Raw genomic sequence first — 27,489 nt, forward strand, 5'->3', positions numbered from 1 at the left:
CCTACAGGCCCTGTCCACTGTCACGGGAAGCCTGGGATCGATCACCTTCAAGTCCCCTTCCGTCCGTCTGTGTCTCCACAGACCCTGGCCTCGCAGCTTGACCCTAGCAGTTTTGTTAAGTGAGTGTTTTGTCTTCTAGGTAGGTCTCATCAGTTTGCATTGTTGCAGCTTTCGTGCTTGCTAGGATGTTTTCCCTGTAAACACTGTTGAAACTGTTACAGAGTATTTAAGTCAGGCAACATGATATACCCAGAGATTAGGGCACACCCCTCCCTGCTTCCCAGCTGAGAACAGCTACTGCCCGGACCCAACTCCTGCTGACGACAGCCCGTGGGACAACTGGGCCCTGGCTGCCTCCTGTCTGCACTGACAGCTCCTCAGGCTGCTGACCAGCTCCCGCACCTGTGTTCCTGTTCCTGTCCCACACCTCAACCAGACCCAAGAGCCTCCCAGAGGCCTGCGGCCTCCTGCCCGCCACGCTCACACACACACACACACACACACACACACACACACACACACACACAGGCACACACAGGCCTGCCGTCTCCCCCCGCCACGCTCACACACACACTCACACACACACACACACACAGGCCTGCTGTCTCCTGCCACACCAACACACACACACACACACACACACACAGGCCTGCTGTCTCCTGCCACACCAACACACACACACACACACACACACAGGCCTGCTGTCTCCTGCCCACCACGCTCACACACACACACACACACACACACACACACACACACAGGCCTGCTGTCTCCTGCCCACCACGCTCACACACACACACACACACACACACACACACACACAGGCCTGCTGTCTCCTGCCCACCACACTCACACACACACACACACACACACACAGGCCTGCCGTCTCCTGCCACGACAACACACACACACACACACACACACACACACACACACACACACACACACACACACAGGCCTGCCGTCTCCCGCCTGCCACGCTCTCTCTCTCACACACACACACACAGGCCTGCCATCTCCCGCCCGCCACGCTCACACACACACACACACACACACAGGCCTGCCCCAGTTAACCACTAAAAAACCAAAGTGGAGGTGTGGTTCAAGTGGTAGAGCACCAGCTTTGAGTCAAAAAAGCCAAGAGAAAGCATGAGGTCCTGAGTTTAAGCCCCAGGACATCCCCACACACACACACACACATAGGTCTGTAGGTACTGGTGACTCATGCCTGTAATCTTACCCAAGAGGCTAAGAGCTGGGCACCAGTGGCTCACGCCTGTAATCCTAGCTACTCAGGAGGCTGAGATCCGAGGATCATAGTTCAAAGCCAGCCCAGGCAGGAAAGTCCTTGAGACTCTTATCTCCAATAAACTAGAAAACCAGAAGTGGTGCTGTGGCTCAAGCAGTAGAGCGCTTGCTTTAAGCTGAAGAGCTGAGGGACAGTGCCCAAGCCCAGAGTTCAAGACCCACCACCAACAAAAAAAAAAAAAAAAAAAAAAAAAAAAGCTGAGATCTGAAGGTTGCAGTTCAAAACCAGCCAAGGCAGAAAAGTCCATGAGACTCTCATCTCTAGTTAATCACTAGAAAACCAGAAGTGGCACCAGCCTTGAGCAAAGAGCTCAGAGACAGAACCCCAGCCCTGAGTTCAAGCCCCACAACTGACAAAAATAAGTAGATTTAAGATTGAAAAATGCATGGGATTGCTACTTCCGCTGACTGAGCTTGTTCTGCCTTTAGCCATCAGCTCCGTCACGTAACCCCTACCAAGACAGGCCAGACTTCCCCACACTAGACTCACACTTTGTCTCAGCTGCTGTTAGAAACATCTCAAGACCCTCTTGCTTTGAGAAAGTAAGGACGAATTCTCTGAAGGAAAATTCATTTCCCCAGATTCCAACACCACTTGGAAAATCTTTGCCATACAGACAGGCTGGATTTCCCAAGGCAGTCCAACAGTGGCACACACACACACACACACACAGAGACTGGGATGGTATCAGGAAGTACAAGCCTGATCTGCAACTGTCATTGGAAGAAACAGGCACAGAAAGCAGAACGTGACACCAACATAATTCATAATTACCCATAATTAACAGAAGACCCTTTCCTCTCCTTCTGCCTACGCCGGGCCTGGGCCCAGGGCCTCGTGCTTGCCAGGCAGGTGCAGGGCCACTCAGGCCTTCAGCCCCTCGTCACGTTGGCTGTTTTTGAAGTCGGGTCGTACTTTATGCCTGGGTTGGCCTGAGCTGAGGTTCTCTGCGGGATGACAGCCATACTCCACTGCACCTCGGTTAACATGCACAGAGCCTCACTAACCAGGGATCTCTACCTCCCAAGTAGCTAGGACTACAGGCTTGAGCCACTGTGCCTTCTGTTTTTCTATTTGTCTCCTCCTCCTCTTTTGGCATGAGGGCTCATGCTTGTATGCATGTGCACACACGCACGCACACTCTGGTGCTGCTTAAATATAGGACCTCACACTCTTGCTAGGCTTTCTTGCTCGTGGCTGATGCTGTACCACTTGAGCCATGCCTCCAGCTTGGCATTTTACTGATTTGTTTGGAGAGGGAATCTCATAGACTTCTGCTTTGACTATGGGCCTGCAGGTCTCATTCTGAAGTACCTGTAACTACAGGCATGAGCCACTAGCCCTCAACCTAAATCTTATTAAATGTTTTATACTGTTATTATAATGGTGATATATAAGACAGGTGCTAGGGCTCACAGGCTGCAATACAAAGATCGAGGTTCAAAGCCAGCCTGGGCAGGAAAAGTCCATGAGACTCTCATCTCCAGTTAACCATAGAAAACCAGAAGTGGCTTAAAGCGGCAGAGTGAGAATGGCCAGGGACAGTGCCCAGGTACTGAGTTCAAGCCCTATTACTGTTTTAAAAAGAAAAAAAGTGGTTTACAGAGGGTTAGCATTTCATGTCAGTAAGGAGCACGTTTCTTTTGGGCAATGTCAACCCTTCTTTTGCTCTCTCCATTTTTCCCTCCCATTCTCACCCATAAGTTGGAGAGGTCATTTTCAATATAGAGTAAACCTTTTTTAATGCAGGTCCTGGGGCTTGAACTCAGGGTCTGGGCGCTGTCCCTGAGCCTTCATGCTCAAGGTCAGTGCTCTACCATCTGAACTGCAATTCTACTTCCAGCTTTTTGGTAGCTAATTGGAATCTCATCGACTCCCTTGTCCAGGCTGGCTTTGACCTTCGATCCTCAGATCTCAGGGTAGCTAAGATCCTGAGTAACCAGGATTACAGGAATGAGCCACTGGGGGGCTGGCAAAATCTTATTTCTTAACCATAAAAAGGCCATAGCAGGACTGGGAAGGTGGCTCAGGGGTAGAGCGCTTGCCTTGCATGCACGAGGCCCTAGGTTCAATTTCTCAGCACCACATAAGCAGTAAAAGCCCGAAGTGGTGCTGTGGCTCAAGCGTCTTGAGCTAGCCTTGAGCTGAAGAGCGCAGGGACAGCGCCCAGACCCAGAGTTCAGGCCCCACAACCGAACAACAACAAAAACGCCCCCAGGCATGGGATGGTCTCCAGGCACCATTGCACACAGGGGCTCTGGGACCCAGGCTGTTTCCACTTTGTAACTCTGTCCCTTCCACCTGTGGTGTCATGGTTGCCAGAGAAGGGACACCGCACAAAGGCCATATGGCTTAGATGGGTGCACGTCACCTCTGCCTTTTACTGACAACAGCTGATCCCATGGCCTTCCTGCTGCCGGACAGTGGGTGGACAGGCTTCCTAGGTGTTAAGGAAGGACCAAGACTAGGGTACGTGAGGGGTCCGTGTCTCTCCCCACCCTTGTTTACAGCTGTGTTTAGAAACTGGGTATGTCTACATGCTGATACCACTGAGAAAACCAGAAAGCTGGGCTTCCAGCAAGATGGCTGGTCCAGCTAAGCAATGCTCCGCAATTATAAATGCGCTGGGTCCTCCTTCTGTTTTGTTGGCTGGTACGAGGGGCCTCCCACTTGCCAGGCAGGCACTTTACCACTTGAACCACACCTTGGCCTCCCCTGCTGCCTTTGCAGATTAGGTCTTGTGAATTTGCTTGGATTTTGGTCCTCCCGTGTCCCATGGCTTCCCAAATCACTGGGCCATACGCACAAGCCCTCAAACACAGCCTTTTTATTTTTTGTCAGTTGTGAGGTGTGAACTCAGGGCCTGGGTGCTACTTTGAGGTTTTTTGCTCATGGCTAGTGCTCACCACTTTGAGCCACAGCACCACTTCTGGTTTTCTGGTGATTAATCAGAGATAAGTCTTGCTGACTTTCCTGACTGGGCTGGCTTTGAACCGAGATCCTCAGACTTCAGCCTCCTGAGTAGCTAGGGTGACAGGCGTGAGCCACCGGTGCCTGGCTCAAGTGCAGCTTTTGATTGAGGTAGATATAACTTTTTGCCAGGACTGGGCTCAAATCGTGATTCTTCTGACTTGTGCGTAGCTGGGATTATGGGTGTTTTTGAGGGCACTTGAGTCTCAACACGGTGGGATGGCTGCAGAGCCTGAGGAGCTTGATTACATGAAACCACAAAAGGCTGAGCATTCTGTCTCACCCTGCCTTCCTGGTACTGTAATTTGACTACCCATCCAGGGACCTCTTTCTTAGTTACAGGCTTATGGACACCATTAGGACAGACATCTAGCAGTCTCCTGATCTCTCCCAAACACCCTGCTCCCTTCTGTGCCTGCCTTCTGTCCCGCCCACAGAAGCTCAGATTTCCCCGTAAACACAACGAGGAAGGAGGGAACTGGGTTTTCTGAGTTGAGACTGCATTTCCCCACGGCTTGCACCTCCAGGCAGGATGAAGTGTTCTTCTGTTGCTGCAAATCCCTTCTTGCTGAGTGTAATTTGTTTTTGCCACGTCCCACGCTCCTTGCCTCATGGAGCCGGAATAGCCATTTTCTAGCAGACACCTGGGCGTTTGGGCGGGAAGAGGCAGGGTGAGGTCTTTCCCAACCAGATCCGGCCTCACCTAAGCCCCACTCTGCCCCGTGGCCCCTCGGACCTGGCTCCTCCTGCTCTGCCCCAGCCTGCTCCTAAATGTGTCCTAACGCACGGGAGGCATTTCCGCTGAGTGGGAGGCAGCGCCTGGTGGCTCCTGAGGGTCACAGCTCCGGGGCTTCCTTCCGCCTCACTGGACTCTCGGAACTGGCTGGAAGGACCCTTCACAAGCCACGCGGAGACCAGAGCACAGGCAAGCGCACACACACGCGTGCACGCACGCACACGTGCCGCAGCCTCTGCCCAGCGGCCGGCCCTGGGTGTGGCTCTTGCCCCGAGGGAGTCAATATCCCCAGGTGCCCTGCTAATACCCAGGGTGAGGGTCTCCTGCTGGGAGGCTGGGAGGGGCTCTGCAGAAGCACCAGGCGCTGCACGGGTGTCCGCCCCCCAACAGCGGCACGGGCGGGGGGGGGGAGGTGCTCTGCCTGAAACCACACCCGGCCCTGAAGAGAGCGTGTCCCAAAAGCCCAGCCTTGCAGCACCCTGCAGGCCCAGCAGGCGGCGCTGCAGCAGCGCTCTTCCCACAGCTTTAGGGCAGGAACCAGCGGGGTGAGCGGCCTGCCCTCCCGCAGGGCCCAGACGCCGCTCCGGGGAAAGGCTGTCTGCCAGCGGAGGGGCCCTGGGGCTGAGGGCAGGAGACCAGGGTTGAGCTCCCGTCCTGGGAGCTGGGCTGGCCCCGAGCCCTGGGCCCTGCTTCTCCCAGCCCACCGCTCCAGGCACTTCCTCGGGTCATGGCCAGCCACTGGGACGGGCTCTCAGCCCAGCCTGGGTGGATGAGCCCTCCGGCCGGCTCGTCCACCACAGGGCACCCAGGGAGCGGGTCCCTCCCGGAGCCTCGCGCTCTGAGCCGCTGCCTGTCTTCACCCGGGGTTCTGTTTCACCGCCCCAGCCGAAGCTTCCACCCAGGCCGCCGGCCTGAGTTCACGCCTGTGAACACCAGAGCACGCAGTGTCCGTGTCTCAGCCACACGCACAGGCAGTGCCACGCCACAGCCTCTGCCTGTGGTCAGACCTAACGCCGGCGGGCAGCTGGAACTGGATCTGGGCCGGCAGTGCCTGTGCGTTAGGCTCCGAGCTGGGGTCTCCTCCAGGCCTTTGCCTCCGTCTGTGCCTCTCAAGGCACCTGTGGCGACTCAGCAGATTCCCCTCTTCTGACATACGACACCCAGAGCCCCCGGGGCGGGTGCATGGGCGGCCAGGGTGTCCCCTCCCCAGCCCCCCTGGCCAGGGCTGCTTCTCCTGCAGACACCCTGCTCCAGCGCTGCCCCAGCCAGCTGACCATATGCGACCAGAGCCACCGACGGCCACCAGGACGCCACCTCAGGGCTGATGCTCTGCAGTGACGGGGCTGGCAGACCCGCCTGGGAGGCTTCCCACGGGGAGGGCTGTCCCCAGGGAAGAGCAAGTGTGACAAGCCTGTCTGTCTGTCCCCACTGAGGGCGCAGGCCAGCAGGATGCAGCCCTGCCCTGAGCTCTCTAAGCTCGGTGCCATCTCAGGAGGTGAGAGGGCAGCAGACAGGTCTCAGCTGGGATGTGAGGCCCAAGATGCAGAGACCTCCGGGGCCCAGGCCCGGCTCCACCTGTCCCCGGAGCCCTGAGCCCACCGTGGAGGACGGGGAGGGGGCATCTGCTTTCCGTCTCCTCTGCCTCACACCCTCCCTTGGGCCTGGAAGACCCAGCCACAGAGAGCACAATTTCCTGCAGGCCGCAGTGTGTCTGGTCACAAGCTTCTCCCATCCTGGAGTGCATCTGCAGACACCACACACACAGGGTGCCATGAGTTCTCAAACGCAGCAATGATGAGACACGGGGGCTGAGGAGACCAGACCCGCCCGGCCCCGGGTCTGTGACCAGAGCGCAGGGGCTTCCGCACTCGTCCCGGCACACAGACGTCTGAGCAGCAAGGGCTCCAGGGGCTCCAGGTCAGGGTCTGGCTGACTTGGGACGGGCCGTCGCCCGGTCCTGGTGCTCCTCGGGCCCTGGTCTCATCAGCTCTCCAATCCGGAGGTCCTTCAGTTGTACCAGGTACTCCAGCTTCACCACCTTCATCTGCAAAAGCTTCAAAATCCACACAGGTTGGACACACAGAGTCTGCCTGAAGTGTCTGTCTGCCAGAGCCAGACCCCAAGGCAGCTCGGGCCTCCAGGGCCGCGGCCAGCCTGCTGGAGGCAGGCCCAAAGGCGCTGAAGGGGAATGAGCCGGGGACCCCTGCAGGACCTGCTCCCGTGTCAGCCGCGAGAGCCGCACGCGGCCGGGGCAGGAGGAGCCCACTGCGTGAGCCGCACCCAGGGCCTAGTGGGTGCTTGGGTCCCCAGTGCATCCAGGCTGACCAGTGCACTCACATCAGGGGGTCCCAGCGCTGCAGGAAGAGCCTGCCCCGGGGCCCAGCCTGGGCTGCAGCAGCCACAGGGGGGTCAGCTTAAGAAGACCTCACCCCCAGCCCTCCCGGGAGCACAACCTCCCACGTTCCCCAGGCTAGCAAGTGTCAAAGAGCTGGATTAGGAGAGACTGTCTGCCAAAAAGCTGTGCCATGCCAAGGCCAGCAGCGTGCCCAGGTCAGGGCAGGGTGTGTGTGTGTGTGTGTGTGTGTGTGTGTGTGTGTGTGTGTGTGTGTGTGAGATCAGCAACGTGCTGAGATGGGGGGGTGATCATCAGCAGCGTGCCTGGGTTAGGGGGTGAGGTGATTAGCAGTGTGCCCAAGCCAGGGCGGGGTTGGGATCAGTCTGGCAGCAGACCTGGGGTCATCCGTGACCCTGCCCCGTGGCTGGCAGCAGACCTGGGTGTGGGGGCATCCGTGACCCTGCCCCGTGGCTGGCAGCAGACCTGGGGGCATCCGTGACCCTGCCCCGTGGCTGGCAGCAGACCTGGGTGTGGGGGCATCCGTGACCCTGCCCCGTGGCTGGCAGCAGACCTGGGGGCATCCGTGACCCTGCCCCGTGGCTGGCAGCAGACCTGGGTGTGGGGGCATCCGTGACCCTGCCCCGTGGCTGGCAGCAGACCTGGGTGTGGGGTCATCCGTGACCCTGCCCCGTGGCTGGCAGCAGACCTGGGGGCATCCGTGACCCTGCCCCGTGGCTGGCAGCAGACCTGGGGGCATCCGTGACCCTGCCCCGTGGCTGGCAGCAGACCTGGGTGTGGGGTCATCCGTGACCCTGCCCCGTGGCTGGCAGCAGACCTGGGTGTGGGGGCATCCATGACCCTGCCCCGTGGCTGGCAGCAGACCTGGGTGTGGGGTCATCCGTGACCCTGCCCCGTGGCTGGCAGCAGACCTGGGTGTGGGGGCATCCGTGAGCCTGCCCCGTGGCTGGCAGCAGACCTGGGTGTGGGGTCATCCGTGACCCTGCCCCGTGGCTGGCAGCAGACCTGGGTGTGGGGGCATCCGTGAGCCTGCCCCGTGGCTGGTCCCCACAGCCCCCAAGCTGACACCTTCCAGAGACACTGGGACAGACTGGAAGGGCAGGGCAGTCAGCGTCAGGATGCTGACCCCGCCTGGGCTGGGGGCACCCTCACGTGGCCAGCCACGACGCCCACCCTGCTGCCCACCACAGCTCCTCCTGGCGCTCCTCCGTCGCCTCCACCCCCGGGACAGTGATTATGCAAGTGACACTCAGTTGCTGCCCTTGCGTGGCAAGCCGAGCTGTTTCCCCCTGAGTCTCAGATGAGAGTTCTGATTCACTCTGTCAGCGTATGAGCCAGAGTCACAGTAGGGACAAGAAGAGTGTGAGCGGCCCACACCGCAGCGCTCTGCTCCTCCTCGCCACTTCCTCTACACAGCTCAGCAAATGATCCCACTTTCCTGAGTTCTCAGAAAGACAGCTCATCGAGATTCAGGAACTGTGATGTCTGCCGTCTCCTCCAGCCCCTGAGAACTCGAGGCCCGTTTGTACAGCCTACAAACTGGTCCTGCTCTCTTGGATCCTGTTCTGCAAGGTGTGTGGATGGGGAAAGAGTCGTGATGGGCTTTCTGCATGCATAAACACAAGTCCCAGGTGAAAACAGAACCAGGTGAAAACAACCCGGTGTAACACAGCCCAGTGTGTCCCTAGAGACCCAGGATTACACCACAGAGCCCCTGTGTCCCTACCAGCCCAGACCGACCCCACAGAACGTGTGCCCATCGGAGCAGCAGGCGTGCAGGACCGTGAGGCTGGCAGCGAGTCCTGGGCCCTGGGCCTCCGTGGAGGGGAGCTGGAGGAGGCCTGAGAGGCGGGCAGAGCTCCCCGTGTGCACCCGCCCCATCCCCCCCAGGGGCTTGCCCAGCAGAGCACCTCTGTCCCGACCTGGGCCCAGGCCCACCCTGCTGTCTGCCTCCCCTGCACCGCAGGTCCCAGCCTGGCGTCCGCCAGCCAAACGGGTGGTGGGACGGAGCGGGCTCTGTCCTTTTCTTTCCTGCTTCTGGGTCTCCCTGTCAGGACCGCCCTGCGCCCCTACCACCAACCCCGCCCGGGTCAGACGGCTCTGCAGACGGACAGAGTGCAGTAAGGCTCTCCTTCCCCAGGCTGCAGCTGGGGCTGCTCAGGCTCAGGACGGCCTCATCGTCTGCAGCCATACCTTGACGGTCTCCTGAAGAATGGACAGTGCCTGCTCTTTGTCCTCCAGCTGCTGCTGGACCCTGGCCAGGTGTTCCCAGGGCCCGACTGCTGGATCCCAGCTGAGAGGCAAACACCAGCATTTAGTTTAGGATAGAGGTCTTGGGAGGGAAAGGCAGGGTGGGGGCGTGGGGAGGAAAGGCAGGGCAGGGGTGTGTGGGGGAGAGGCAGGGCAGGGGCATGGGGAGGAGAGGCAGGGCAGGGGTGGGGAGGAGAGGGAGGCAGGGGCGTGGGGGGAGGCGGGCAGAGATGGAGAGGAGAGGGAGGCCGGGGGCGTGGGGGGAGGCGGGCAGGGGTGGGGAGGAGAGGGAGACAGGGGCGTGGGGGGAGGCGGGCAGGGGTGGGGAGGAGGGCTCACCCCCCGCCAGCACAGCAGCGGGTCCTGTCCAGAACCCTCTGGCTCTGGCCCTGGCTCTGGCTCTGGGGGGTCTGCACACTGGACACTGCTACAGGACTCTGCAGGCCTGTGTGACCAAGAGGGGCCGTCAGCCGGCCTGGGCCCGCGCTGAGAGGCACCCGCGGTGACAGCACAGGGCAGGCGGGCTGTCCTGCTCTGGAGTCGGGGCCCCACTGGAAACACAGGAGCCCCACGCATGGCCCCGGGGTTCCCGGGGCAGGGGGACACTGTCTGGGTGTCGGGGGACCGGGTCGGCCGGTCCCCGCCTGGCCCACGCCCAGCTGGGTCTGGTCTGTGCCCGGCCTGGGCGTCTGAAGGACCAAACTCCCCGCATGGGGGCTTAGGTCTTACCCACGTGGGGGTGTGAGGCACAGGCTGAGCACGGCTGACCGGCATCCACACTGGAAGGTCCCGGATCCTGCGGAGGTTAAAGGTAGGGTGTGCTTCCCAGCCTCCACTGGAGTGGGAGGCAGTCAGCAAGCTGAAAGGGGAAAGGGGGCAGCTGGGCTGGTCAGAAGGGGCTGCAACCTGAGTGTCTCCACTACCCAAGGCAGGTCAGCCAGGGTGGGCAGGGGCGAGGGGCAGGGCAAGGCACTGGGCAGGCCCTGGCCTGCAGGACAGCCAAGGACGCCAGCCTAGAGCAAGCTGTCCTGGCGTGAGTGGTCTCGGCTGCAAGCTGCAATCTGGAGAAGGAACGAGAGCTCACCAGCACTCATTTCTTAGCGGTATTTGCCAGTTTGCACAGTTCACACACACGTACTGATTCACACAGGCACAGACTCATACACATGTACATGGACTCACACATACATACTGACTCATATGTATGCAGACTCATACACGGACTCACACATACACTGACGCATGCACATGTGCGCTGATTCACACTCATGTATACTGACGTATGGATTCACACATGTAGATTCACACATGTACATAAGTACACAAGTACACTGATTCGCACACATGCAGATTCACACACACATGGACACATACATGGACTCACACATGCAGGTTCACACATATATATTGAATCACACCCAGATTCAGATTCTCATACGTGTAGATTCATACACATACATGGACTCACAATCATACACTGATTCACCAGTATAGACACATGTATTGACTCACACTGTACCAATTTACACAATGACATGTACACTGATTCACACATGCACTGATTTATACATGTAGTCCCATACAATGATGCAATACACTGATTCACACATGTTCACATGTATACAGATTCACACACATATGTGGACACACATGTATGCAAATCCACAGTACACTGACATACATGTACAGTGACACGTGCAGATTCACACACTGCCTCACATATGTCTACTGACTCACACATGTATACTGATTCACATACACATGCACACACACTGATCATGCACATGAAGATCTGCACACATGCCGACACGCATGCATTCACACATACACATGCAGATTTACATGTGTGTAGTGGCTCGAGCACGCACACCGGCTCACACACACGCTGACTCACACTCACGTACAGCTATTCCCGGAGAGCCGACGTGAACGGTGCCAGCCTCCACCTTCACCCTCAGTGCACACAGAATAGGCTCAATGGCTCCAGGTGTGTTGGCCACCACCTTGTGAATGTCCGCCTCCGAGAGAGTCAAGTGCAGCTTGTGAAAGACCTTCCTGCAAAGGGAGGGGGCTGGCCGTCAGGTACGGGCCACAGGCTCGGGCCGCAGCGGAGCGCCTGCTTCCCTTGGAGGGAGGGGGCTGGCCGTCAGGTACGGGCCACAGGCTCGGGCCGCAGCGGAGCGCCTGCTTCCCTTGGAGGGAGAAGCTGACTGGGCCTGGGGCTGTCCCTACTGGCCTTCACCTCCCTGCCTTTGTTCTGAGCGGTCCACAGGGCTGACACTTCACGGTAGCCATGCCCTCTCCTCCCTTGGTCCGGACGGCTGCCCGCACATCCGATGGGCCCTTCATGCCCACCCTCTGAAGTGCACGTTCTACAAGGCCTCCAGTACCTCTATACCCACCCAGGTCTTGGTGTGGACTGGAGGCCGGGATCTGTGGCTCCTCGCTCCCTCCCAGGTGTCCCCCACCCCTGATCGGGGTCACCTCGCCGAAACCTCCCTCTACCCCGGCCCTTCACTATCACCAAGCTGTGGCCTACACGAAGGCAGGATCTGTCTACTGGAGAGCCAGCAGAGGTGGGACGGAGACGGCTTACTCTCTGCTGATGCCCGCAGGGCATGACTGAGAGCAAGGCTCTGTGAGCGGGGTCAGCACCCACACAGCTGGAAACTTGCCCCAGAGGCATGTGAAAGAGCCGTGGGCCAGGCCAGCCTCAGAGAACCGGCTTCGCTCAGCCCTTGCCTGTTGAGAAGGCTCCAGTTGCTCAGCTTCTGATCCGTGCCGCAGGCGGGGACGTAGCTGTGCAGGTCCACAAGCCGGGGGTAGAAGTACTTCACAATCTCAGCCACCAGCACTGCAGGGGGCAGGGTGAGCGGGCTGCCTAACTGCAGGGGGCAGGGTGAGCGGACTGCCGAGCCAGACCCCTCCAAGGCCCTGAGCACAAACCAGGGGCCCGGGCCCCCAGGAGCCCACGAGGGGGCAGGGCTCCTGACAACCCACCGGGAAGATCAAGGCATGTGTGGGTGAAAGTGCAAACCCAGGACGCAAGCCCAGGAGGGGCAGGGGGGAATGAAGTGAGAGCTGGACACAAGGGGCCATCCCTTCTTCCTCAGGAAGAGGGGACTGGCCTTCCGTCCACTCTTCTCCAGGGAGCACAAGCAGGGCTGGGAGGCAGCCTCCAGCCTCACCTGGGGGACAGGACTGGGGACAGGACTGGGGACAGGACTGGGGACAGGACTGGGGACAGGACTAAGGACAGGACTGGGGACAGGACTGGAGACAGGTCTGGAGACAGGTCTGGGGGCAGGTCTGGGGACAGGTCTGGGGACAGCACTGGGGACAGGACTGGGGACAGCACTGGGGACAGGTCTGGGAACAGGACTGGAACAGGTCTGGGGACAGGTCTGGGGACAGCACTGGGGACAGGACTGGGGACAGGACTGGGGACAGGACTGGGGACAGGTCTGGGGACAGGTCTGGGGACAGGACTAAGGACAGGACTGGGGACAGGTCTGGGGACAGGACTGGGGACAGGACTGGGGACAGGACTGGGGACAGGTCTGGAGACAGGTCTGGGGACAGGTCTGGGGACAGGACTAAGGACAGGACTGGGGACAGGACTGGGGACAGGACTGGGGACAGGACTAAGGACAGGACTGGGGACAGGACTGGGGACAGGACTGGGGACAGGACTGGGGACAGGACTGGGGACAGGTCTGGGGACAGGTCTTGGGACAGGACTGGGGACAGCACTGGGGACAGCACTGGGGACAGGACTGGGGACAGGTCTGGGGACAGCACTGGGGACAGGTCTGGGGACAGGACTGGGGACAGGTCTGGAGACAGGTCTGGGGACAGGTCTGGAGACAGGTCTGGGGACAGGTCTGGGGACAGCACTGGGGACAGGACTGGGGACAGGTCTGGGGACAGGACTGGGGACAGCACTGGGGACAGGTCTGGGGACAGCACTGGGGACAGGTCTGGGGACAGGACTGGGGACAGGTCTGGAGACAGGTCTGGGGACAGGACTGGGGACAGCACTGGGGACAGGACTGGGGACAGGTCTGGGGACAGGACTGGGGACAGGTCTGGGGACAGGTCTGGGGACAGGACTAAGGACAGGACTGGGGACAGCACTGGGGACAGGACTGGGGACAGCACTGGGGACAGGTCTTGGGACAGCACTGGGGACAGGTCTGGGGACAGCACTGGGGACAGGTCTGGGGGCAGGTCTGGGGACAGGACTGGGGACAGGATTGGGGACAGGACTGGGGACAGGTCTGGGGACAGGACTAAGGACAGGTCTGGGGACAGGTCTGGGGACAGGACTGGGGACAGGTCTGGGGACAGGACTGGGGACAGGTCTGGGGACAGGACTAAGGACAGGTCTGGGGACAGGTCTGGGGACAGGACTGGGGACAGGTCTGGGGACAGGTCTGGGGACAGGACTAAGGACAGGACTGGGGACAGCACTGGGGACAGGACTGGGGACAGGTCTGGGGACAGGTCTGGGGACAGGACTGGGGACAGGTCTGGGGACAGGTCTGGGGACAGGTCTGGGGACAGCACTGGGGACAGGTCTGGGGACAGGACTGGGGACAGGTCTGGGGACAGGACTGGGGACAGGTCTGGGACAGGACTAAAGACAGGTCTGGGGACAGGACTAAGGACAGGTCTGGGGACAGGACTGGGGACAGGTCTGGGGACAGGACTGGGGACAGGTCTGGGGACAGGACTGGGGACAGGTCTGGGACAGGACTAAAGACAGGTCTGGGGACAGGACTAAGGACAGGACTGGGGACAGGACTGGGGACAGGTCTGGGGACAGGACGGGGGACAGGTCTGGGACAGGACTAAAGACAGGTCTGGGGACAGGACTAAGGACAGGTCTGGGGACAGGACTGGGGACAGGTCTGGGGACAGGACTGGGGACAGGTCTGGGGACAGGACTAAGGACAGGACTGGGGACAGGTCTGGGGACAGGACTAAGGACAGGTCTGGGGACAGGTCTGGGGACAGGTCTGGGGACAGGACTAAGGACAGGACTGGGGACAGGTCTGGGGACAGGACTGGGGACAGGTCTGGGGACAGGTCTGGGGACAGGACTAAGGACAGGACTGGGGACAGGACTGGGGACAGGACTGGGGACAGGTCTGGGGACAGGACTGGGGACAGCACTGGGGACAGGTCTGGGGACAGGACTGGGGACAGGTCTGGGGACAGGTCTGGGGACAGGTCTGGGGACAGGACTGGGAACAGCACTGGGGACAGGTCTGGGGACAGGACTGGGGACAGGTCTGGGGACAGGTCTGGGGACAGGTCTGGGGACAGGTCTGGGGACAGGACTGGGGACAGGACTAAGGACAGGACTGGGGACAGGTCTGGGGACAGGACTGGGGACAGGTCTGGGGACAGGACTGGGGACAGCACTGGGGACAGGTCTGGGGACAGGACTGGGGACAGGTCTGGGGACAGGTCTGGGGACAGGTCTGGGGACAGGTCTGGGGACAGGACTGGGGACGGCCTCCACCCTCCACCCGCAGCGCCACCCCTCCAGCTCCACCCTCGCCCCCGCGCCCGCACCGCCATCGCTGAAGTCCCTGGCCAGGTGTCGCTTGGGGCGGCTGAGCGGGAGACCATCGAGCCACGCGCAGAGGCTGTGGAGGCTGCCGGGCGGGAGGGCGGCGGGGCTCAGACCCGCAGCTCCAGGCATGGCGGAGGCGCGGGGCTGTTGCTTGGAGACGGGACCGGAAGGGGCGGGCAGCGCTGGCTGAGCGCGGAAGGGGCGGGGCGAGCGCTGGCTGAGCGCGTAAGGGGCGGGCCCAGCGCTGGCTGAGCGCGGAAGGGGCGGGGCGAGCGCTGGCTGAGCGCGGAAGGGGCGGGCCCGGGGGCGGGGCGAGCGCTGGCTGAGCGCGGAAGGGGCGGGCCCGGGGCGGGGCGAGCGCTGGCTGAGCGCGGAAGGGGCGGGCCCGGGGCGGGGCGAGCGCTGGCTGAGCGCGGAAGGGGCGGGCCCGGGGCGGTGAGCGGAGCCGCGCTCCGGCGTCTGCTGGTGAAGCCCCCGCGGCGGCGTGGGGCTCCGCGACCCTCCCGGCCCACAGGACCTGGCCGACACGCTCCTGGCCAGATGCAGACTCTTTATTAGGGAATAGCTTTCTGTCCCCGACAGCCGCTCCGCACGGCCGCACGCGGGGTCCTCAGCCTTGCCCGGGAAAGACGGCTCTTCCCGCGTCCCGGCCCCCGTGGGCGTGGATGGAGCCCCGCGGGGGTGATGGAGCCCCGCGTGGGTGATGGAGCCCCGCGTGGGTGTAGATCAGGCCCCGCGTGGGTGATGGAGCCCCGCGTGGGTGATGGAGCCCCGCGTGGGTGTAGATCAGGCCCCACGTGGGTGTAGGTCAGGCCCCGCGTGGGTGTAGATCAGGCCCCACGTGGGTGTAGGTCAGGCCCCGCGTGGGTGTAGATCAGGCCCCACGTGGGTGTAAGATCAGGCCCCACGTGGGTGTAGATCAGGCCCCGCGTGGGTGTAGATCAGGCCCCGCGTGGGTGATGGAGCCCTGCGTGGGTGATGGAGCCCCCCGTGGGTGTAGATCAGGCCCCACGTGGGTGTAGGTCAGGCCCCGCGTGGGTGTAGGTCAGGCCCCACGTGGGTGCGGACTGCGTCCCAGGAACCGGGCAGAGCTGCTCTGTGGCCGACACCCTGCGTCCGGGGAGCCCGGCAGGCGGCGGAGGCCCTGGGAGGGAGAGCCTGGTGTCCTGGGCAGGCCCGGCCCCCAGGACAGCAGGAGCCTCTCCAGCGATTCATGCCAAGAGCAGATGCTGCTGAGGTCCAGCCTCAGTCCTGAGCAAAGAGGCTGACTGGAAGAGCCGTCGGCGGGAGCCCTGGCTTCAAACCTGCGCGGGCCAGCAGGCGCACTCAGGGTCACCTCCTCTGCACAGGAGGCTGCAGCGCCACCTTTGGGCCATGGGCCGCCTCCTAGGAGGAAAAGAGAATGGGTAGTTAAAAAACCACGTGCCCCAGAAGGCACAACTGAACACCCTGTTTGCACTCCTTAAAACTTGGTTTCTTAGCTTGTCCAACAACACACCGTGGCACCCGCAGGGGCTCAGTAATAACAGCTACAACTGTACAGAGGGTGCTGCAACGGCGGCAATTGCCGAAAAGTTTCCTTACACATTTCGAGCAGACATTTAAGTGACAGCTTCCCATTTCCTTTTCAGGTAATCATCAATGTAAAGAATATCCCCTCTCCCACGGGCGAGCTCCCCCCAGGTGGGGCGGGGCAGCTCTCTGCCACGCCCCCCCAGCTGTGGACCTGCCCTGGAGGCTCACCTGAGGCACTCCGGGAGTGGGCCCTCCAACCTTGGGTTTGACTGGTGGCACTGGAGGCACAGGAGCTAGCTTGGCCTAGGAGGAGGCAGATGCAGCTGATGGGGTTGGCCGCCTCAGTGGGCCAGGCTGTCCCCTCCAGGGGTGCTGGTGGGCCTCTGAACGCTCTGCTGAGCATTTCCCTCTGGCAGTCTGGCCACCGGCTCTGCCCAGCCTTCCTCCTTGCCTGGTCTCTCTCTCCCCACTTTCCTCTGTTCTGCCTTCAGGACCCCTCCTAGGATGATTTTTGCAACTATGTAAGTCTAGAATTAGTTCAAAATAAAAACTTTTAAACAATAGAAAATCAGGGGCTTGGGCTGGGAAGGTGGCTCCGTGGTAGAGTGCTTGCCTTGCATACATGAAGCCCTGGGTTTGATTCCTCAACACCACATAAATAGAAAAAGCTGGAAGTGGCGCTGTGGCTCAAGTGGTAGAGTGTTAGCTTTGAGCTGAAGAGCTGAGGGACAGCGCCCAGGCCCAGAGTTCAGGCCCCACAACCAACAAAAAAAGAAAGAAAGAAAGGAAATCAGGGGCTGAGAATGTGGCTCTGTGGTAGAGTGCTTGCCTAGCATGTGTGAAGCCCTGGGTTCAAGCCCTCAGTACCACATAAGCAGAAAAAGCCAGAGGTGGTGCAGTGTCTCAAGTGGTAGAGGGCTAGCTTTGAGCAAAAGAAGCTCAGGGACCACGCCTAGATCCTGAGTTCAAGCCCCAGGACTGGCAAAAAAAAGAAAAGAAAGAAAGAAAATCACTATTGTGCAAACACTACAGTAACAATTGTGGGGCAAATTCACTGAGGATATTACTACTGTTATGTCAAAGTTCGAAGAGAGGAAAAGCCTAGAAAGCAGCACATGCCTCCTGGTATTGTTCCTTCATTCACAACAAAGCTCACTGGGAGCAGCCAGACAACACCACATCATCATGTGTCACCACGGGTCATCTCTGTATGGCCCAAGGCCCCCCCGGCCCCAGGGCTGCCCCTTCCTCCCCAGGAACACATCTGGGAAAGCCTCCATCCACTCCAACCCAATGTCTTGCATTGAGGATGGCAGCATGGTGCTAGGGTTAGCCCAGGGGCAGGGAGCCCTGCTGGAGGGGAATTCAACCCCAGCTTGATTTGCATGGCTCGGATGAGTCACATTTTTTAAAGAACTTTCAATTTCCAAAGCCACTTCACAAGGGAAGTATCAGGGTGGCTGGCTTATATTGGTCCCTGGGCTGAGAGTTGGAGGGTGTCATCTTACCTGCGTGGGCTTCAGCTTTGGGAGGGGCTTGGCAGGTGGCGGCAGCTGGAGCTGGTAGGGAGGAAGTGGGGAGTTTGAACCCACAGACCAGCCTGCCCACGGCTGAAGCTTGCCAAATCTGTTAGGTTCTGCTCATGTCTTGCCCTCCCTGTAAAGCAGCCGCTTTGCTGGCCTGGGTCTGCAGATTCTGGCCAACTGGCCCCCATTTCCCAAAATGTTTGCATACCTCCAGAACGCTTAGCCCCCCCACCAGGGCTCACCTGGTCCGGTGTCTGCTGGGGATAGACAGGGACTGCGGCGGCTGGACTGGACATGGCGGCGGGAGGCTGCAGGGGACAGGGCTGTGGGTTTGGATCTAGAAGCAGGGCTGCACGCACCCCACCCAGAAAGCCTCTCCACACCAGGACCCAGGTTCCACGCCTCTCAGAGAGGAGGGAAGCAAAGTCCCCGTGGGGGGGACCATGCCTGAGCTCCCCATGTGCCATCTGTCCCCATCCCAACCATCAGGAGCAGCAAGGGTCCTTCTCAGAACCCAAGGCTGAAAACCCCCAGACCTGCCAGGTCAAAGATCTCAGAGCTCTGAGGTCAAAGACAGACTCCCAGTGCAGTCCTCGGAAGGCAACCCCTGGCACCCAGGCTGCTTCTCCAGGGGTGTCGGCCTGTGCACCGGCTGTGACAGGGCTTCACCAACCCCAGGCACCACACTCTGGGCAGGAGGGTGAGGGACCCGCAGGTCCCATTACTGCAGTTCGTGCTCACCGCAGGTGGGGGCCTCTTGGGGACCAGTGTGGGCTTGGGGGGCTGCCTGCCGCAGGTGGAAGCCAGCCCTGGGGGCCCTCGAACACGTTCCTTGGCTGGCATGCCTCTGCTTCTTCCATAGAACAGAGGGTTGGGGAGTCCCGTGGCCTCAGGTACAACACCCCTGGAAGGAAAAAAGCCATTGTCAGGCTGGAGGGATGATTCACATGGTAGAACGCCTGCCTAGCAAATATGAGGCCCTCAGTTCAAACGCCAGTAACACCACCACCACGAAAAGAAGACAATTACCTCGCCATGTTCCTGGACAGGCTTTGGGGCTCCTAAACTCGGCCCCTGTGGAGCCTAGCTAGGGTTTCTGATCTGCAGACCTCATACAGGCTGCAAGGAATGGTCACGGATAGGCAGGCCCAGCAGGCCAAGAGCACACTGGAGCCTAGCCGAGCACACATGGGCCTGGTTGGGGCTGAAAGGAGTCCAAGCTCACTTCTGGATTTACTACAGCCTATCACCCTTCCCTCAAGTAGACTCCCGAGCCCAGTGGATCCCAGAAACCTCACCATCCAGCCCAGGCCCTAGGCCTGGGGAACCCTGGGGTCTGCCTGGGCCTGGCCCTTCTGCAAGACACAGTGATTTTTCTTTTTCGTTCTCAAACAACAGAGGAAGCCATTTCCTAACAGTTGCAGAAGTTACACCAACACAGGAAATGCGCGTCTGCGGGCAGACATATCACAACAAGCATGTCCTCACCTCCTCCGGACCTTGTGGTGGATGATGACACCTGCCAGGGCGACCACGGCGGCCAGCAGCACCAGGGCCACCAGCCCCCGGAGCGGAGGGCTCCCAGGGCCTAGGAGACACACAGCCTCACGTCAGCCAGGCCAGGGGTGGAGGGCCTGGGAAAGGACGGCCTTTCTGCCCTCTCAGCCATGTTCTGAGCCCACGCCTGGCCCCAGCCCTCCCAGCTCTCCAGCCACATGGGAAGATGTGGCTTGGGGAAGCCGTGGGGCCATCCTCTCTCGGAGGTGAGGCGCGGGCTCTGCCCTGGCCACCTTCAGGTCAGTGCTCGGGGCTGCCAGCCCTCCTTTCCTCCTGTGCCCAGAACCCACCCCCCCTCCTGTGCTCAGGGCCCACCCCCTCCTGTGCCCAGAACCCACCCCCCCTCCTGTGCTCAGAACCCACCCCCTCCTGTGCCCAGAACCCACCCCCTCCTGTGCCCAGAACTCACCCCCTCCTGTGCTCAGGGCCCACCCCCTCCTGTGCCCAGAACCCACCCCCTCCTGTGCCCAGGGCCCACCCCCCCTCCTGTGCCCAGGGCCCACCCCCTCCTGTGCCCAGGGCCCACCCCCTCCTGTGCTCAGGGCCCACCCCCTCCTGTGCTCAGGGCCCACCCCCTCCTGTGCTCAGGGCCCACCCCCTCCTGTGCCCAGAACCCACCCCCTCCTGTGCCCAGGGCCCACCCCCTCCTGTGCTCAGGGCCCACCCCCTCCTGTGCCCAGAACCCACCCCCTCCTGTGCTCAGGGCCCACCCCCTCCTGTGCCCAGAACCCACACCCTCCTGTGCTCAGGGCCCACCCCCTCCTGTGCCCAGAACCCACCCCCTCCTGTGCTCAGGGCCCACCCCCTCCATTGCCCAGGGCCCACCCCCTCCATTGCCCAGGGCCCCCCTCCTGTGCCCAGGGCCCACCCCCTCCTGTGCCTGGGTCCCACCTGTCTGTGCGTCTGTCAGTCGGCCTGCACAGTAGGGTGGCGCCCAGCCGAGCTGGCAGTGACACTCTCTCTTGTGGTTGCACACCTGGAAGGACGCTGGGCCTCAGAGTGGGCAGCTCACAGGCAGCGGGCCGTCCGGCACGCAGCCCTGGAACAGCCCCTTGCCCCTGCCCACCCGGCCTCCCCGAGGCGGAGGGGCTCGCCCAGTGACCACATCATCAGGCAGCCAAGGCCTCGTCCTTGGGTCCAAGACCCTCCGGACATCCACGCTGGGCTGAGCCTCCACTCCCGCACCGCTGCGCCGCTGCCCGTGCCACAGCCGAGCGCAGGCACCACGGGCGAGCGTACACTGCTCCTCGGACCACACGTACCCCGTGGTTGTGACACTGGGCAGAGCAGTTCTGCTCTCCATAGACGCTGAGGTCCTGGCAGACCCCCTTCCAGCAGACCTGGGGGAGACAGTCTCTGGTCAGGGCTGAGCACCACTAGGTACGTTGTCCTCAAAACCCAAAGCCTAACCCCAGGTGCATGGGTGCCTTGCCCAGGGCACCCTGCGTCGACCCTCAGGGACGGCCTTGGCTGCTCGCTGAGCCTGGAGGCTCAGGACAGGCTTTGGGGGTGACAGTGGTCTCCAAGCAACTGACTGGGGGACAAGGAGGGGGACGGCTCAGCGGCAAAGCGCCTGTCTGATAATGTGAGGCTGTGAGTTCAAGTCCCCCAGAAAGAACATGCAGACACCAGCTGGGAACAGGCACGGCCCCGCCCACCGGCCCGCACCAGCCGCAGCCCAAGCTTGACAGTGGTCTGAGGAGGGCCTCGGACTGGCCGGGCCCAGGACCCACGGCCCTGGGGTGGGGCTCACGCACCTTCCCCTCTCCACATTTGGTGCCCTCGGGCACAGGCTCATAGCGGGTGAGGCTGCTGTCCATGACGAGAGCTCGGCAGGGGCCCCCGGGCGAGGGGAAGACACAGGACCCTCGCTCGGGGGGCCTCAGCCCGCCCACACAGTACAGAGTTCCACAGCTGTTGATCCTGTGGACAGAGGGACGGCCATGGTCCCAGGCATGCCGCCACTGCGGCGCGGTGCCGGGGCCCAGAGCCCATCCCTCCCCTTTCCCAGGAGGACCCCCAGCTCAAGCTGGAGTCTGGAAGGCAGGGAGAAGCCCCAGGGAGCCGCCTTCCTCACGCAGCCTGACCCTGACGCTCCTGGGATGACCCTGCAGGCCAGCCCGTCCAGTGGGTCCAGGTCGCAGTGGAGCCTCGATACTCACCTGCCTCTGCCAGGGAGGATCGGGCCCTGGCAGCCCAGAGGAATGCTGTGGGTAAAGCAGACGTCCGCTGCAGCCTGGGCACCTGGGGTTGGGACAGGTTGGTCTGGCCGAGGCCACAGCTGCCCGCAGGCGGCCCCACGTCCGGCCTTCCTGCGTCCTCACCTGGCCCCCACAGCTCCTGGCACCGCCGGTCCAAGGTGGGGCAGCTGCCGTTGAAGCAGTAGCCCCCGGGACACGGCGTGCCGTTCTCGCGGAAGGCATCCTTGGGGCACGTTGGCTGCCGGCCGTCACAGAACTCCTCCAGGTCACACTCATCCCTCTGCACGCGGCAGGGCTCGCCGGCTGGCTTCACCTGCAACCCCAGAGAGGCTCACGCGGGACAGGCCCAGGTGAGGCCGGCGTCCCTGGCCCTGGGGGCCCTGGGGGTCCTACTCACCTTACAACTGTGGCAGCAGGCGCCATAGGCACACTCGGCCCCCGCGGCCAGCTGGCAGGTAGTGGCATTGCAGCAGGGGTTCTGACAGTCCTGGGGGGACAATGGCTAAGCCGCTGCGCCGGGGCTGGACGCGGCTAGGAGTCCAGGCCCGCCGGCCACTGGCGGGGCCGCAGACCTCCGCCTGCCTTAGCATTGTTGGGATCAAAGGAGAAGGGTGACCTGTGACCCCGAAGGCCGCTGCGCGGTGGCGCACAGGACTCTGGGCCCAGGAGACGCCCTCCCCCAGGACAGGGGCGCGGGCGCCCGCACGGGGCGGCGGCGGGCGCAGGGCATACCTCGGGGCTGCCGCAGTCACACTGCTCCCCGTGCTCCACGAACAGGTTTCCACACACCGGGCCGCCCACCAGCGTGTCCAGGTCTGGGGCGTTGGCCAGGCAGATGGTGTATGGCATCTCCACCAGCTCCTGCACGTCAGTCCGGCTGCAGTGGCTGAACATCTTGGGGAACTTGGAGCTGAGGGCAGGAGCGATGCGGTCAGGGAGGGCCCCGGCCCGCGCCCACCCCTCCCCACGGCTCTGCCCGCTGACACCTCAGGCTGCCCGCCATGACGCAGCCTCCGTCCTCCCTCGACGCCGGGCAGTAGCAGCCTGGGATGTTCTCGTCGTGGTTCATGCCCAGGTTGTGACCCAGCTCGTGGGCCATGGTGGACGCCACGCCAAGGGGGCTGTGGCTGTGGTCCTGTGGTGACAGCGCTCGTAAAGCCTCTGCCAGCTGCCCCTGGCACCCAGGGCGTCCCCCCACAGCCCAGGAGAGGCCGAAGCCCGGTTCCCGGATGGCAGCCCGCTGACAAAGCCAGCAAGGGGTTCTCTTCACCTGGTTCACAGCCCCCGAGTCCCGGGAGCACACGGCTGACACGCGGGCCAGCCCCACGGTGGTCCCGACGAAGTCCCTTCCCCTAGGAACAAGCAGGACACGCGGCCCTCAGCGGGCTGCTGGGCGCCGCCCTCCCCCTCAGCGGGCTGCTGGGTGCCGCCCTCCCCTCGGCTCTCCCGGGCAGCCTGCCCTGGAGGCCGAGCGGCCAGGCTCCCGGCGCCTTGCTGGGGTGGGCACGGCCAGCCGTCCACTCACGTGATGAGCTGCGCGTTATCGTGGTGATGCCGGCCCAGCAGGGTCCGTTCCCGCCAGGACAGGAAGTTATCCAGTGTGACGTTGGCATGAGGGCTAATGTAGATCTTGTCCCTGCTCCAGATCTCCAGGCCCACCAGGACTACACGGAAATTCAGTTCCTGATAGAGCTGCAGAAGACGGGGAGCCCTGGAGTCAGACTAAGGCACGAACGAACACTCGGCCTGGTCCAGGCTCTGCCGAGGGCAGAGGAAGTAAGGGCCGGGTAGAGCGGGGCTCGGCTCCCCTCCCCCTCCACGGGGTCTGATGGGCCCCGGGGCGGCGCTGCCGACCTTGTCCACATGGTTGACCACCTCCAGCACCCGGCTGCGCACGGCTTCCCTGCTCCTAAACTGCTGGAGCTAGAAACACAGGACACTCAGGCTGGAGCCCAGCCCCTCTGTCCCAGCCACCCGGCCCGGCCCGCCCCGGGGCCCTACCTCCACGCTGTCTGTGACCACATACATCTCCACATAGTGGGTCTCCGGGGACAGCAGCTGGCTCTGGGGAAGAAACGAGTCATCAACGCCGCGGTCCGCACCTGACCCAGAGCCCAGCCTCAGCTCCGTGTGGCAAGGCTCTGACTGCACAGCTCTGTGCGCAGAGGCGTCTCTGAGCTGTGAGGCTAAGCTACGCCCAGGCTCCCCGGCTCGTGGGCAACTACGGCAAACAGCAAGGCCGAGCCCACGCGCGGGGCAGGTGGCAGCATGGCCAGGCGGGGAGGGAGGTGCTCACCCTGAAGCGAGGCCTGGAGGCTGCCGAAACCCGCGTCCCCAGGAGGTTGTCCAGGCTGGTTTCACTGACCCCACAGCTGGCCCCAGCCCGCTGCTTCAGGTGCTTGGCCTGGTACACTGCGTGCGGCCCCTCCGCAGTGTTCCCGTCCAGAGGCTCAATCAGGTGGACGGCTGAGCTCACCTTGAAGAAACCCCTGAGGATGAGATCCAGGTGAGGGATGTTTTGAGGTCTTTTGCTTTGTTTTGTTTTGGTGCCGGTCCTCAGACTTGAACCCAGGGCCTGGGTGCTGTCCCTGTTTGTGGCTCAAGGCTAACATTCTATCACCTGTGCTACAGCTCCACTTGCAGCTCTTTCTTGGGTGGTTAACTGGAGATGAGTCCCATAGACTTTCCTGCCTGGGCTGGCTTTGAACCCCAACTCTAATATCTCAGCCTCCTGAGCAGCAAGGGTGACAGGCGTGAGCCACAGGTGCCTGGCTAACAGTGGGTACTGACAGCACATCCTCGCCAGCCCATCTGGTGCCCGGCGCTTCCTCCCACAGGGTCAAGGGTGCACGGGGTGCTCGGGCGCCAGGGCTGCCTCCCCAGCGTCCTCGGACCTCTGTGACCCCACGGGGCATGGCAAAGGCGTGTCCTCAAGTCCCCCCTCACATCCCGCCCACGTCTGCAGCATTCACCTGAGGCCGGAGCAGGTGCTGAGGCTGGCAGCGGAGTCCCGGTGGCCCTCCACGTGGCCCTGGTACAGGCAGTGGTCCTGGGGAGGAGGGAGAGGGGTCACCAGTCTGCTGCACCATCACCCGCCCGCCCCCAGAGGGCCCGGCTCTGTACCTGCTCCGGGAGCTGCTCTGTCACCTCAGACCCATTGGCAGCCAAGAAGGTCTCGGTGTAGCCTGAGCCCAGCAGAGCCCTACAAGAGAGCGATTAGAGCCCATGGCCTTGTCTCCCCTGGTCTCCTGTGTGGGGAGACCGGGTGCCCAACAGACAGGATGAAGACCTTGTACCACCCACTCAGCCTGAGGGACAGACCCAGCTCACCGGTTCTTCTGCAAGTTCAGGGTAAAGGTACGGCCTCCAGCCCCAAGAACATAGCGCACACTCTCTGGGTACAGGCCCTGGATGGGGGTTCAGAGTGAGTGTTCTCCAGGACGGGAAAGCCCCAGGGGCCCTCTCCCAGGGGAGGCCAGAAGCTGCTGGAATTGGGCTGGGCTGTTCTGGACAGGTAGAAAGAGCCTGTCTCTTGGGGGCTGGGGTGGGGGACCCAGGGCTTCTTGGCCTTCCAGGTCCCAGTTTCTGTCTACAAGGATGTGACGACACCTTTTCAGAGGAAGCAGAGGGAATGGGTCCAGGCCCACGTTCCAGCAGAGCCCTGGAGGTAGAGGCCTGCTCCGTGCCCCAACGAGTGGGGTTAGAGCCTAGGAGAGCAGACAGGTTCCCTGGGTGCCAAGCTAAGGCCAGGACCAGCAGCCTCCCCTTCCTCAGCCAGGACCAGCAGCCTCCCCTTCCTCAGCCAGGACCAGCAGCCTCCCCTCAGCCAGGACCAGCAGCCTCCCCTTCCTCAGCCAGGACCAGCAGCCTCCCCTCAGCCAGGGCCAGCAGCCTCCCCTTCCTCAGCCAGGACCAGCAGCCTCCCCTCAGCCCCGGGGAATTCCAGTCCAGCCGGAGGACCTGGGCAGTGTCCTGACCCAGGCGGAGCCCCAGGCAGTGTGTCATGGCCCAGGCGGAGCCCCAGGCAGTGTGTCATGACACACGCTGAGGCCTGCGGTGAGCCATCCCTCTACGCAAGAGGAATCTGATGAATCACCCCGCCAAGTGAAACTGGGGTGTGTCCTGGGCCAGCAGAAGTGGTTGCCCGGCCCCTTTCTTGGCGCTAACAGCTCCTCCAGGTTGGGCTGGCAGAGCCCCTGAAGGAGGGCGTCCCAGGGCCCAATCTGGATGCCCCAGGCTCTGCGGTAGGCTGGGGCCAGAGGAAGGAGCCATCAGGGTCAGGCCAGCAGTGCAGACCAGCTTAAGAGGACTTGCAGCCCTGAGTTCTGCAGGACAGTCCAGGATGTCCACTCCACCCCTCTACAGAAACAGGCTGAGAGGCCAGCCTGCCAGTGACAGCAAAGACTTACCGCGGGGGACGGGAGGGCTCGGCGGGCTCGGGGCCCAGGTAGGCGCTGAGGCCATACTACCTCATACTGCTCCACATGTGGCAAAGGAGACCCCAGGGCGATTGCTGCGAGAGGGGGGGTGCGTCAGGAGGCTCAGCGGGGGCTCAGCGGGGGCATCTCACCTGGGCCCACCCCTCCTCTGGGGCATCAGTGGGGGGGGGCTGGAGCCAGCAGGTCTGACCCCAGGGCTCAGGTGAGGGCTGTGACTCCCTCCAGGAGGCAGACTGAGCCTGCTACACTCCACAGTGCCTAGGGCCCTTCCCCTCAGCCCTCGGGGAGCCCGCCTGGGCCTACCCAGGAAGGGTGCAGACCCCGGGCAGGTCTACCATCTCCTCTAGCTTCAGAGCACATCTGATTGAGGAACAAGATGGCAATCCTCCCCAGCTTCCCTCCCAAGAACTACAATCTCCCTGGTACCAGACCAACAGACTGGGAGTCTCAGGGGTCAGAGGCAGCCCTGGAGACCCCCTACCCCAGGCAACTTTGCCCCTCTTAAACAACAAGACAGAGCATGTGTCCTCAACCACCTTCTCACCCTGTGGTTATGAGAGGCAACAGGAAAAGCGGCCCTGGCACAGGCAGGACACCTCTTAGCAAGGGGCTTCCACACCAGCCACCCAGCAGGCCCCATCCGGTGGGAGACAGCTCCCATCCCTGCTTGGCTAGAAAAGGCCACAAACCCCACTCCCGAGCCCCTGAGCTGAGGCTCCTTAGCCTCAGGAGACCAGTCAGAAGCCCTCACCCTGCGAGGTCCAAGGGTGGCTGATCAGGAGCCAGACTTCTCTCACCCCTCCCTCTTTACCTCTGGCTTCCGCAGCATCCTGGGCTCTCCGTTTAGTGGCCACCTAATGTACCCATTGCTCCAGACCAGCTTCAAGGGCCAGGCAACCTGCCCACCAGGGCCATCCCCATGCCCTGGGGGAGTCTCCCTGAAATCAGCCGTGCTCCACTCACCCTGTGGCCAAAGGACACAGACCAGCCAGAGCTCCACACGGCGCATGGTGGGATCCGGCTCAGGATTCCTGACCCGCGCCTGGCCC

General features: G+C 62.0%; 2 protein-coding genes across 2 annotated transcripts; both read right to left on the bottom strand.

Annotated features, from left to right (window-relative positions):
• Nucleotides 1-6,542: 6,542 nt before the first annotated feature.
• LOC138819871 (sperm flagellar protein 1-like) lies at nucleotides 6,543-15,252 on the bottom strand. Its single transcript, XM_070011475.1, has 7 exons — nucleotides 15,202-15,252; nucleotides 12,361-12,503; nucleotides 11,523-11,673; nucleotides 10,348-10,414; nucleotides 9,958-10,063; nucleotides 9,562-9,661; nucleotides 6,543-7,068 (listed from the first exon to the last, which is right to left on the bottom strand). Exons 1-7 carry the CDS (start codon nucleotides 15,205-15,207, stop codon nucleotides 6,934-6,936), a joined length of 708 nt encoding a protein of 235 aa, XP_069867576.1. The 5' UTR covers nucleotides 15,208-15,252; the 3' UTR covers nucleotides 6,543-6,933.
• Nucleotides 15,253-15,743: 491 nt separating this feature from the next.
• Adam8 (ADAM metallopeptidase domain 8) lies at nucleotides 15,744-27,489 on the bottom strand. Its single transcript, XM_070011354.1, has 24 exons — nucleotides 27,404-27,489; nucleotides 26,411-26,514; nucleotides 25,332-25,408; nucleotides 25,125-25,203; nucleotides 24,974-25,050; nucleotides 24,298-24,490; nucleotides 24,003-24,065; nucleotides 23,856-23,924; nucleotides 23,527-23,693; nucleotides 23,272-23,353; nucleotides 22,988-23,136; nucleotides 22,734-22,911; nucleotides 22,399-22,488; nucleotides 22,125-22,314; nucleotides 21,963-22,044; nucleotides 21,558-21,723; nucleotides 21,063-21,140; nucleotides 20,692-20,776; nucleotides 19,732-19,831; nucleotides 18,985-19,147; nucleotides 18,486-18,551; nucleotides 18,226-18,276; nucleotides 16,946-17,020; nucleotides 15,744-16,588 (listed from the first exon to the last, which is right to left on the bottom strand). The coding sequence occupies exons 1-24, from the start codon at nucleotides 27,447-27,449 to the stop codon at nucleotides 16,535-16,537; spliced, it is 2,484 nt and encodes an 827-aa protein (XP_069867455.1). The 5' UTR covers nucleotides 27,450-27,489; the 3' UTR covers nucleotides 15,744-16,534.

The sequence above is a fragment of the Dipodomys merriami genome, unplaced genomic scaffold (genome assembly GCF_024711535.1).
Source record: "Dipodomys merriami isolate MVZ:Mamm:240054 unplaced genomic scaffold, mDipMer1.0.p SCAF_82, whole genome shotgun sequence".
NCBI classification, from domain to species: domain Eukaryota; kingdom Metazoa; phylum Chordata; class Mammalia; order Rodentia; family Heteromyidae; genus Dipodomys; species Dipodomys merriami.